Genomic DNA, 12,721 nt, shown 5'->3' with positions numbered 1-12,721 from the left:
TGTTAACCAATTACCATCGAAAAACATTCTCGTAATCCAAATTCATTAAAAGAATCTAACTTTTGTACAAATTATAAAGATTTTGGTTTCAAACCCGTAGAAAAATTTTCCACTTAGATCCCGAATCCTAACGTGGCCCTAATCGGGTTAGCAAGATGTGGCCCTGACCTTAACTACTGTAGTGGTCCTAATTGAGGCCACATAAATATACCCTATGTAAATAATAGCTAGTTTAAAAATTAGAACTACTTAATTCTAAAATTACTTCCTGTTTCAATAATTCAACTAATTTTTAGTTCAGTGACTAATCTCTCTTCGAAATATTTATTTAATGTTTAACCCAATGGTAATTGTTTTCAAACAATGAAATAATAAAGTTTAATATTCTCAATTAATTTTTCACTTGTTTATGAAATAAATAACATTTTAATAATATTTTTTAATTAAAATTAAAAGGGACCTGGTCAGGGCTAGGTCGGGCTTCCCTTTAGATAACCTAATCTGGCCCTGATCGAATTAGATCTTTCATTTCTAGTCTGGCCCTGAAATGATGGGCCAGCCGGGGCCATATTCTGCCAGACCTAGCCCCGACCTGGGCCACTCTGAAATTTTTGCACAGGGAATACCAGTTTTTGGTAGCAAAAGCTAACGTAACATAAAATTATAAAAAAATCATGAACTTTCTGAGTTTAATTATTTTTGTTAAAAAATGCTTAACGGCAAAAAAGGTAACAAAACCGAAAAACATGAATTTGTCAAATCTAGTAATTGTTATTCAAAATACCCATTTCCGATATAAAACACTAGCATGGCTTCAAATTATTAAAAATTGGTAATCTTGATTCCTTTTGTTTAAAAATGCTCAATTCCGGTTAAAAAAGGAACTTAAAATAAAATTGAAATCTTTTTAGAAAATCCAGGCTTTACATTAATTTTTTTTAAAAGAATAATTTACAGGTAAAAGCACGTACTTAAATCATATATCATATTCAAAATAATTTATTAAATCATTAAATTTGTATAAATCAATCGCAAAGAGGTATTAAAAAGCGCAAATATTTCTCAATTTGAAGAGCGTTTTCCATAATTTATCTTCTCGAAGGGATTATTTGTAGATCTCTTCCGTAAAATATTTAATTTTTTATATTTCTCTACTATTGTCTAAACTATTTTGATAGTACTATACCTGTATTTTCATTTACTAATATTCCAACAAATATAAAATTGTGTAGTAAGACCTAAAACTAATTAAAAACAAGTTTTTTATAAGATTTATATTTCAAAATTCGTTACAACCACAAGAAATTATAATTTTGTAGCTCTTTAAAATTACAACAAGAATCCATGTTATAAATAAATAGGTGTACATAATTTTAAAAAAATACCTTTCTAAACTAAGTATTACAAATTTTATTTTTCTCTTTCAAAGATCTACGCAAATAAATCTATGAAGATGCTTAAAAAAATATAAGAAATCATTATACATCAATTTCCAATTGACTTGCACTTCGCCTACTGTTAAAAGGACTCAATTTAGGAGTTTCCGTTTCCAATTTCTTGGCTCCGGGCCCAGTTAACATCACATGTGGTAATAGAGAATTGATCTTATTTTTAGCATCTTCAGATATTATTGACTGATCTAGGAGGAATTTAAACAAACCTTGAATAAAACTACCTTCAGTTTTATACTCCTTAAATGGGAAATCATGCATAAGCGTAAATAATTTCGAATTTGTTGATAAGTAATTTAGTAGACTATTGTAATTGTTCTTATTTTCATTGGTCAATTTATCAAAATCTATCACATTAGCTATCAATTGACCCACTTGTACTTTCAGTTTGGTCACAACAACCCTCTTGATCTCCCAGTTAATGCGCAGTGAACCTTTTTGTATATCAAAGACTTTCGAATTGTAAAATTGACAAGCTATCAGTACTGTTTCATCAAATTTATGTGGTGAAGTTAAAACTGCAATTATAATCATTTTCAGAAGATCATTTTGACTTGTATTAGGGCTAGGAATTGGGATAGACAAAATATCAAGAAGATCCTCTCGTTTCAGTAGTATCCGCATTCTAAACCACAGTTCTATTTCCTTCTCGTTTCTAGGAGGTGGTAACAATTTAACCAAAATTCCAGTATCAGGTTTTACTTGAGGTTGCTTTCCTAAAGTTTTGATAACTTCATTGTAAGAAATCTTCGTGTAGAATGCTGGTATCGAAATCGCCCAAACGTAGCCTAAAAGAATTTTCTGTAATGCTGGTTGTGCGGCAATTGTAGATAGACTTGCAAGCTTCTGCAAAAGTGCCATCAATAGCATTCCTCTACTCGCATAATCTTCTGGTTTGAAATCCGGAATTAGTTGTGAGATTTTACTCACGGTGAAGAGTACCTTTAACTGAAGAACATACTGGCCACCAGGAGTGTCTCTTCCCACAGTAGGGAAAAGACCTTCATAGGGATTCTGAAGATTTATAGGTTCTCTTAGCTTATTTGGATCAATGATCACAAAGACCAACATCCCCCTGGGAACATTGAATGGTGAAGTTACAGAAATGAAACTTCTATGTGGCTGAGCTATGTTGATTATAGAATAAATTACGCCATTTGTGGGGTATATCTTCGCAACCTGTAAAACTGTTGGAAGTGTAATAACAGCAACTAGATTCATGCTGGATAAGAAGTTCTTGATATCAATCAGAAGTTGATAATGAGCTTGTATCGAAATACTTGATTTTGCTCGAAATAATAAAGTGACAACCAGGGCCCCAAGAGTAGGACATTGGCCAGTGCGAATTATCTCTTGAACACTGTTTCCTAAAATCAGTCTTAGGTCAGTAGAGCCTATTATTTTAGTGATTTTAATGAGAATATTTGTCTTGAAATCTGGAGGCATGGTGCCGAAAGGATCATAGATATCAGGAGGTTTCAAGCAGACAGTCACAGAAGGTATAATTAATGTAGGTTTTACTGGATTCACTTGAGTAACAGTGGGTCCTATAACTGGACAGCCATACTTAGTGATGTAAATTCTAATCTCTTGCACTGCGTTTAGACATGGTGGCAGTAATATTACTCGTGTTACCCATAAGTCACTTCCTACCATCGTTTTGTTTATGTCAGGTGCTTGAGGTGGTGCTAGTGCTGGTGGTAGTGGCGGTAGTAGTGGTGGTGGTGGTTTTGGTATTGGTGGTGGAGTTGGAGGTGGTGGTGGAGGTGGGGGAAAAAGAGTTATGTTCCTTTCTATAGAAATAACTGTACAATTGGAACTGATATGCTTTTTTGAAATGATTACATTCAATTGTTTGATAACATACTGCATCTCGCCAGGAAGAGCAAAGTTTCCTTGACTTAGCATTGAAAGTGTTTTGATTAAACACTGAACAGCCCGTGGGCAGTTTGTTGGGATTACCTGCGATATTTTGTTTTGTAGGTTTGGTTTAGACACATAGATAGAAACAGCCTTGTCATAGATTTCATTTACACTATGACCGAAATCAGGACTGTCAAAGTATCCAAGCATTGTTAGGAACTCGATTTTTCGTGAACCTGGATCATAATGCGTGATTTGTTTGTGCATTATCAAGAGCGACAAAAGAGCAGTGACTGTTCTTGCGATATCACCAGATTTTTTTGGAATCTTCTTTTGAAGCTTGTAGAGAAAAGCGAGAAGTAAGTCATTTGGACTTATGTGTCGAAAAATTTCACTCTCAGTAAGCATCCATGATTGAGGGATACGATGTTCCTTAACAAAAAGTAAGAATCTATTTTTTAGACAAATAATTTCCTGACTATAAAGATGAGGCACGATGAATGAAAGTAATAATTCAATATTAAGTTTCTGTCTGTAGATCTGAATAACGATCTGATTTCCAAAATTCACATGAGTGACAGGCACTGGTCTCAAATGGATCATTATGTAAATCAGAGCTTCCTTTATCGGTCTGGCTACGTTCTGAGTGTTCAAAATGTTGACAATAATAGTTTTGATGAATAAGTAAGGATCTCCAGTCATTATTTGAAATTGGATTTCCTGCCACGCTGCTATTTGTTTCCTTCTTGTAATTTCCAGAATGAATATTATATTTTGCTCTAGAATAGGGTCATAAGGAATCACTGGGAAGTAAGATAATATGATGCCGAACATTTCCTGTGAAAAGGCAATTCTCTGCCTCTGTATCTCTAATAAAATGTTCACTAATATTGGACCCAAGGCTATCACAGTAGTTCTTGGAACATCATACGGGGGAATTAATGATTGTCCTATGGTATTTATATGAACTTCGTGAATAATTCTCAAGTCTACGAAACATGTCTTAGCATGAATATCCATCCTAACCTTCTTCTGTTGGAGCTGATAAACCCAAAAGCTTGCAGCACAACTAATGTGCGGAGGCAAAACTTGCCTTAGAATCTGCATTATGGTAAGTACTTGATTTTGTAAGCCGGACATTGGTATTCTCGTTAAATGTGGTAAAATAAATTGCATTATAGCGGGCCTGTTGCGCAGTTCTGTGAGTATCATGTAAAATGATGTGTATTGTGATTCAGTTAGGTACTTTATTGAATTTTGAAGAAAGCAACCTAGAATGAAGATGATATAATCACGAATTTGACATATTTTGGTGAGAATTTGTATAATGATTATCACAGTTCGATCACTGGGTGGAGGAAGAGGTGCAATGGTGGTTACTGGTGGTGGTGGTGGCGATGTTGGTAGAGGTTTTGGAGTTGAAGTTGGTACAGGTTGTGAAGGTGATGTAGGTCCTTTAGTTTGTGTAGGTGGTTGTGGTGGCAATGATTTATTTGGGTTTGGAGGTGCTGGAGGAGGAGGTGGAGGTGGTGGTGGAGGTGGTGGTGGAGGTGGTGGTGGAGGTGGTGGTGGAGGTGGTGGAGGTGGTGGTGGAGGTGGTGGAGGTGGTGGTGGAGATCGTGAACATGATCTACCACAAAAGAGTGAATTAAGCCATTTTACTTTCATATGCGCCATTGTTGCCATTATTGGCAATAAAAAGAATCTATTGGTTGCATACTTCTCATCAGACAGATCTCGTGCAGATGGGTGTGCATCTCGTAGCGCATTTTTGTCCTTAGCAGATTCTTCAGCCGGATCATCTCCATATTCGTCTTCTAGAACATGGTCATTCAAAATGTCTGACTCAGCTGGCTTTCGTGATGTATAATATTTTTCTAACCCATCCTCATTTTTGACATTTTCTCCTTGATTTAGTGTCTCATCATATTCTTTCAAATTCTCCTCTGATAGTTCATTCGAATTTGAACTGTCTAATATTCTGTCTTCGTCGATATCATAGTTGTCTTCGTATTGATCTGAATAGACCTGAAAAATATCAACTTTGAAAAATACATTCTTTTATTATCACTCCTCATTAAGATTTTCATCTGTTTAATATTTGTGATTGGAAAACACTGCCTTAAAGAGTTGGATTCCAAAAGTGATATCGATATTTAAGGCTTTAAATTAATTGGAATATGTCGGTACTTCAAAAAAATTTTAATCGTAACCCACGTTTTGACGAGTTAATAATAAAGTATTTAATAAGTTTGAAAATCACCTGTTCTTTCAAGGATGTGTCTGCTAGATTCCCAGCAGTTAACGCAAGAATCAAGATCCAAACACTGACAGCAGGAATCAATAATCTGGGGGACATAATAGATTCCCCAGAGAGTACTAAATTATTTTTTCTCTCATAAATTTGCCGTAAAATAAAAAAAAAGTTCAATCCAAGTCTGCAGTTTAACAGAATATGTGATTGCAGACTGAGGCGATTGGTGACAAGATTTGGTTTTTATATGTAACGAAGATTTTTATGTGCTCTATTACTTTAACCTAGCGGCGCTACAAGATGACAGAATTATCAACAACTGAATAAGTGTACACATGATCATTGTCTAAAAAATGTTAGTGCCAACAGATGATAAAATTTTACCACTATTTTATGATTCACAGCTCGTTTATTTGAATAGAACTTCACAATACGTATCGAATTTTATGTTAGATTGAAAAAATTCTCGATAGAGGAAAAACAATTGCTACGTGTCAAATGGTTTATTTGTTAATATAAAAACCGTGGATAATTGATTTCGAAGTGTTGATGATGTCTGGACATGTGATGAAGCAGTCATTTCATTGATCCGTAAATTGTAGCAGATTGAGTAATGTGGTCTTAAAACTTGGAATTAAAATAATGAAGAGATTATCAGCCTTTGAAAATTAGAAAGATATTGACTCTTGCTTCGTTTTCCTAACAACGTATAGTTCTTATTAATTTTGAGCATAAATGTTGCTTTTTTTTTTATTTCTCTATTTTCACTTATTTTTTGAAAGATTCTCCTGAATTCTAGAAATCTTTCTTTTTAATTGCAGAAACAGCAGATTTTAAGGTTCAAAAAGTCTTAATTAATTAGCACTCCCTTATAAATAATTAAATAGACATTTCATTGTAGAATAGAAAAATTAAAAGGTCTGTGAAATCTGAAAATAAATGTTTAAATTCTCTAATTTTAAGTTTTTAATAACAATTTTCTAAATAAATGCATGTTTCTCATCAAGCACAAAATTCATTTAAAATATTTTCAAAATTAAAAATCTAACAAAAAAAGCATGAAGGGATGATTTGGTTTCAATTAAATAAGTATTCTTTTCTTTTTCTATATTATAAAATGATTTTATTTAATATATAGGTAATTCTAACATACAAATGATTATACAATGTCTGATTATCAGAAAAAATTAATTGCATTGTTTAATTAGAAACTGGTAAAATATATAACAGATAAAAAACATTCACCGATAGACTTTTCACATCAATTTGATAATAAATACTTTAAAATTTTCAACTGGATCTACAACGAAAAAAAAATTTTTTAATCTTACTCTTGATTTTCCATAATACTCAAATGAATACAATTCGCCTATTTTGTACAAGAAGAATTGTCTTTATATTATGATAATTATCACATAAACTTATTTCGTTTTAAATAAAATAATTCCAAATCAGAAAATAATTCTTCTGTACTATAAATTTTATTTCTGTAATTATGCCGATAATTTGAAGTACATCATTCCGGAACGCAACCTAATTCGTTTTACATTAAATTTTATTTTCTCAGATGTTTAGAGTGCATGTATTCTTATTTTCAGTTACATTTTCTATAACGAAAAATCATTTTCTAAATTTCAAAAATATATTTAGACGATCCTAATGAGCTCTCGAAACAAAATTGGGAACTTATCAAGTTAAATATTTTCTTTTTATTTAGAGAACTTTCTTCCGCTTAATTTAGACGAATTTGAAATTTCATTAGACTAGTATTAAAAGTAGCATAATTTTATTTATCATATACTAATTTCGAATTTGCTTAAGGAGCGCCTGCCACTCGGAGGATTTCCTTGAGTAATGATCTTCAGAGGTTTAGCTCCAGGTCCTTCCAACATCACATGTGGTAAAAGAGCATTAATATAGTTTTTGGCTTGCTGGGATACTATTGGCTTCTCCATCACAAAATTAAGGAAACCGACAATGAAACTTCCTTCAGTCGTGTAATCTTTAATGTGGAAGTCTTGACTCAGACTGAATATGTTTTTGTTTTCCTCGAAGTAAGTTATCAGTTTGTTGTAAGCATCCTTATTTCCGTTTGACAACTTATCATAGTTGATTACATTTTCTAAAATTTTACCCAATGATGGATCGGTAGTGATTGATTCTCTGGTTTCAAATTCCCATAGAATATCAGAATCAACCTTTTTTATATCAGATAACTGTTTTTTGTAAAATTCGCAAGCACTTACAGTTGATTCGTCGAATGTTCCTGGAGAAGACAAGACTCCAAGAATAATAATCTGCAAAAGTTCTTTTTGGCTAGTGTTTGGTGTAGGTTTTGGCATAAGTATAATTTCGAACAAGTCTTTTCGTTCCAGCAAAATCTTCATCGCCAAAAACATTCTCTGTTCCCTCTCAGTTGTAGGCGGAGGTAAAAGATTTAGTAAAATCATAGTATTAGGTATCATTGTGGGTTGATGTCCTAAAAGAACTAACAGTTCATTATAGGCAATTTTTTGATAAAATGTTGGTATCAATATCGCCCAAATGTAGCCTAAAATAATCTTCTTCAAATGTGGTTGTGCTGCAATTTCCGGGACATTTGGAAGCTTCTGCAAAAGTATCACCAAGAGCATTCCTTTACTCGAATAAGTTGCTGGTTTGAAATTTGGAATAAGTTGTGAGATTTTCTGTGTATTGACGATCAGCCTTAACTGGAGAATAAACTGGCCACCAGGAGTTTCACTGCCGACATTAGGCAAAAGACCTTCATAGGGATTCTGAGGATCTACAGGTTCTCTAAGCTTATTTGGATCCACGATCACAAAGACTAACATCCCCCTAGGAACATTTGAGGGCGTAGTGACTGAAATCGAACTTCTGTGTGGTTGAGCTATGTCAATTACAGAGAAAATTATGCCATTCGTCGGATATGTCCCAGTAACTTGTAGAACTATTGGAAGTGTAATAACAGCAACTAAATCCATGGCAGATAGAAAGCTTTTTATATCAGTTATAAGTTGATGGTTCGTCTGTACTAAAGTATTTAATTGTGCTTGAAATAATAAGGTCACGACGAGTGCCCCAATAGTAGGACATTGGCCACTGGTAATTAATTCTGGAACACTGGTTCCTAAAATTACAGTTAGGTCAGAAGAACCAATTATTTGGGTGATTCTCAAAAGAATATTTGTCTTGAACTCCTGATTCATGCTTCCGAACGGATCACTGACTTCAGTAGGCTTTAAAAGTACTACTATCGGGGGCATGGTTACTTTGGGATTTCCTGGATAAAGTGGAACATTGGGACAATCGACAGCAAGTGCACCTTTCTGGTTTATATAAATTGAGATATCTTGTGTTGGACTCATCATCGGAGGAAGCAGTATGTTCGTTATCCAATGATAGTTGTTGATAGTAACTCCTCCAGAATTATTGTTGCCAGGATTAACGATCTTGGTAGGACCACTATCTTGTTGATTGTTGCCAGGATTACCGATGTTGATAGAACCACCAGCTGGTTGATTGTTGCCAGGATTACCGATGTTGATAGAACCACCTGCTGGTTGATTGTTGCCAGGATCACCGGTGTTGATCGAACCACTATCTGCTGGCTTATCAGGAACTGGCTCATCCGAAATTACAGGAACAACATTGTCCGGTGGGTTAGCAGTCGATGTTCTGCATTTAGGATCTGTCGCCTGAATAGGAATCATATCATTTAATTCACTGATGTGTTTCTCCATCCGCCGAGGAATTTCCATATTCATTTTGTCCAGATTCTTAAGAATTTCTTTCAAACATTCGTCAATGACAATGCACTTTCCTTTTTCCGTTGGAACTAGTTTGGTTAGCTCACGTTGAAGATCTGGTTTGTTTAACAAAATATATAAGATCTTCTTGTAAACTATATTAACTTTCTCAGGGAAATCTGGATTGCTAAGGTATCCAAGAATTGAAAAGAAGTCGATATTTTTCGAAACTGGAGTGAACTGCTTGTTTCTTTGGTCAATTATTAGTACAGATAAGAGAGCTGTGACAGTTCTAGCCTTCTCACTATCCGGATTAGGAACATGTCTCTGTAATTTAGTGAGATATGCTAGAAGCAAATCATGAGGATTGGTGTATCGAATTCGTTCTATATTAGTAAGAAACATCGATTGTGTGAAGCTGTAATCTTCAACATATTGCAAAAAACGTTCTTTCAGACAAATCGTTTCTGGACTGTAGGCATTTGGTACAATAAATGATAGTAGCATTTTTAAAAGATGCACATGATCGTTGATACTTATTAAGATTGGATACTCAGGATTTGCGTGATAATTATTAACTGGTCTTAAATGAATCCATATATAAGTTAGAGCTTCTTTAATTGACCTTGGAACATTATGAATGATCAAAATCTTGGCGATAATGGTCCTGACGAATAAGTAAGGGTCTCCAAGAATTGGATGTGATTCAACTTCAGTCCACCCTGTTATTCCATTTTTCAAAGTAATTTCAAAAATGTATCTGATATTCTCCTCCAAGACGGGGTCGTAAGGAATGATTGGAAAGAATGACAAAATAAAGCCAAACATTTTCTGGGTGAAGGTGACTTTAAGCCTTTGAATATCATACATAATCTTGACGAAGATTTTACCCAGGACGATTTCAGTCATTCTGGTTGGACCATCCATCGGAGTCATGTATGCATGAAGTTTTATTAAATGAACGTTAATATCTTTTAGGATATTGAAGTTACTTGGGCAAGTATCAGCAGGCATAGAACTGAAGTTTATGCTCCTCTGCTCGATTTCTCGGACCCAAAAGTTAGCAGCACATCCAAGGTAGCTGGGAAGGACTTCTCCAAGAATCTGCATTATGCTTTTCATTTGTTCATTCAAATTATTGGTCGGTACCGTCTTTATTTCTCTTAAAACAAGATTGATGTAAGATGGTCTATTTCGCAATTCGGTATAAATTGTATATAAAGATGTATATTGTGACTCGGTTAGGAAGTCAACAGGTCTTTGAAGTAAGCATCCAAAAATGTGGAGAATGTTTTGTCGAAGCCGGTATGAAATCATCAGAATGTCAAAAATTCCTCTCGTGCCAACTGGAGGAGCAACCGGATAACCTGGGCCTTCTGGTGGAGATTTTTTTGTACCTGGTGGTTGTATAACAGATACATTGGCTTCTGGTGGTTTGGATGTCCCTGTTGGATCAAGTATTCTTCTGTGTACAAAACTTCCTTTAACTGGAGGTTGCAAAATATTAGCTCCTTCATCTGAATTGTCATCAGCCAGTTGTAGCGATTCGAGATTTCTTCTAACGTTTTCGTCATTAATACTTTCGTATTCGTCTTCATATTGGTCATCATATTGGTCCTCATAAATCTGAAATGTAGTATTTTTTGGGTTTGATTTAATGAAATCAGTATGTTTCTGTTTTCAACTAAACGTGACTTACATCTCTTCGTATTCTCTGAAGTGTGTGTTCCTCCTGAAAGCAGAGAAAACTGTATAGTATTCCAATCATAACAAAATAAGTTAACAAATATTTAGATAACCAAAAAGACTAATAATAAAGTATTCACTTTTTATAAACATCACCTGTAGATTAAAGGATCTATTTCCCGAGTTTGAAGAAGAGACTGCAAGGATCGAAGTGAGAATAATGACAAGATGAATCCATACTTTGTGGAACATTATCGATTCCACAGGGAATACTAAAACGACTTTTATCTCATACGTTTGCCGTAAATTTGAGAATTGATTAGACCCTATCCGAAGCGTGGAATGGGCTCAAAATATCGTATCGGTTTGATTGGTGACTGAGGCGGCTGCTGATGAGCTTCTGTCTTTATATGCAACAACAATCGCACTGCGCTACCATGCATCAAAATTATCCTCAGGGGCAAATAGTGAAGTGAATACGTAGACTGGAGCATGTTATTGCCTATGGATAATTGAATGTTGTCCGATCATCTCCCACTCCTAACTTTTATTCCAGTATCTTGAAAAAGGATTTTATTTCTGATTGGAAACCTACTCTATCAAGAAAAAAACTTTTTTATTTACATGATTTTAAATGAGAAAGGAAAACATCATTCTAGACAAGAAGACCAAATATAACAAATTCAATTAATTAAAAGATAGTTGAGTGTTCAGTTCGAAGCGTGAAATGAAATCATGGGTCCCTGGATTATTGAATTAAAATCATCGCTACGTATTGTTTTATTTTAATATCTTAGACTTTGTACTTTTAGTCTTCCAATCTTGTGTGCTGAGACGATAGCGGAAATTTCTATTGAACGCGTGTCATAAAAAATCCTGGGAAGGGGAGCCCGTTCTCCGAAATTTAACAAACAACAAGTTCACTTAAGCAAATAATCATTACAAATTAGAAATCATTAGGTATACATTGTTAATTAATAAGAATTATATGTGCAAATTAAAAGTTGAAAATTAAAAATTAAAAATCATAATTTAAAAATTAAACATACATTGTAACTCTTAGTTAATAGAAATAAATAAAATATAGATTGCACTAATTAAATAAGGGGACATTAAAAGACCAGATGCTTTTAAATCAAAATTATTTTCCTCGTTAAGAAGATTTGAATTTTATACCAAAAGAGAGGCATTTATAAAGCAAGAGATGATTTTTCGAACGAAAAAGTCGAATTTTTTTGAAAAAAGTGCAATTTTAAGCCTAAAAAATTAATTGTGAGCAACAGCAAATTTCACAATGAGAAAAAAAGAAATGAATTTTCCATCCGGAGGGGAGAACTTTCTATAAAAAAGATTAATTTTTAACAAATCTGTTAAATTATTTTTCAAATATCACTTTTCAAAAAAATAGATTAGTTTTCAGCTAAATAATATGGAATTATTATTCTTTTATTTTATTATTGAATTTATTATTATTTTTATTATAAAATAGTTTAATTTTCACCCATAAAGTTGAATTTTAATTTACAAAAATGAATTTTCAATCCAGTGGGGTGAACTTTCTATCCAAAGACGTGAATCTTCAACCAAACTGTTAAATTATTTATTAAATATCGCTTTTTAACAAAATAGATTAATTTTCAACTAAATAGTTTGGAATTATTATTCTTTTATTTTATTTTATTATCATTGAATTTATTATTATTTTTATTATAAAATAG

At 33.6% G+C, this 12,721-nt stretch overlaps 2 protein-coding genes across 2 annotated transcripts; both read right to left on the bottom strand.

Moving 5' to 3' along the window:
• Nucleotides 1-1,320: 1,320 nt before the first annotated feature.
• LOC117179715 lies at nucleotides 1,321-5,873 on the bottom strand. The gene is made up of 2 exons (XM_033371759.1): nucleotides 5,578-5,873; nucleotides 1,321-5,342 (listed from the first exon to the last, which is right to left on the bottom strand). The coding sequence occupies exons 1-2, from the start codon at nucleotides 5,671-5,673 to the stop codon at nucleotides 1,479-1,481; spliced, it is 3,960 nt and encodes a 1,319-aa protein (XP_033227650.1). The 5' UTR covers nucleotides 5,674-5,873; the 3' UTR covers nucleotides 1,321-1,478.
• A 1,157-nt stretch (nucleotides 5,874-7,030) lies between these two features.
• On the bottom strand, nucleotides 7,031-11,459 carry LOC117179575. Its single transcript, XM_033371513.1, has 3 exons — nucleotides 11,160-11,459; nucleotides 11,017-11,049; nucleotides 7,031-10,943 (listed from the first exon to the last, which is right to left on the bottom strand). Exons 1-3 carry the CDS (start codon nucleotides 11,253-11,255, stop codon nucleotides 7,362-7,364), a joined length of 3,711 nt encoding a protein of 1,236 aa, XP_033227404.1. The 5' UTR covers nucleotides 11,256-11,459; the 3' UTR covers nucleotides 7,031-7,361.
• Nucleotides 11,460-12,721: the final 1,262 nt, after the last annotated feature.

The sequence above is a fragment of the Belonocnema kinseyi genome, chromosome 9 (assembly GCF_010883055.1).
Source record: "Belonocnema kinseyi isolate 2016_QV_RU_SX_M_011 chromosome 9, B_treatae_v1, whole genome shotgun sequence".
In the NCBI taxonomy this organism is placed as follows: domain Eukaryota; kingdom Metazoa; phylum Arthropoda; class Insecta; order Hymenoptera; family Cynipidae; genus Belonocnema; species Belonocnema kinseyi.
This window is presented reverse-complemented; position numbering and strand designations above follow the sequence as displayed.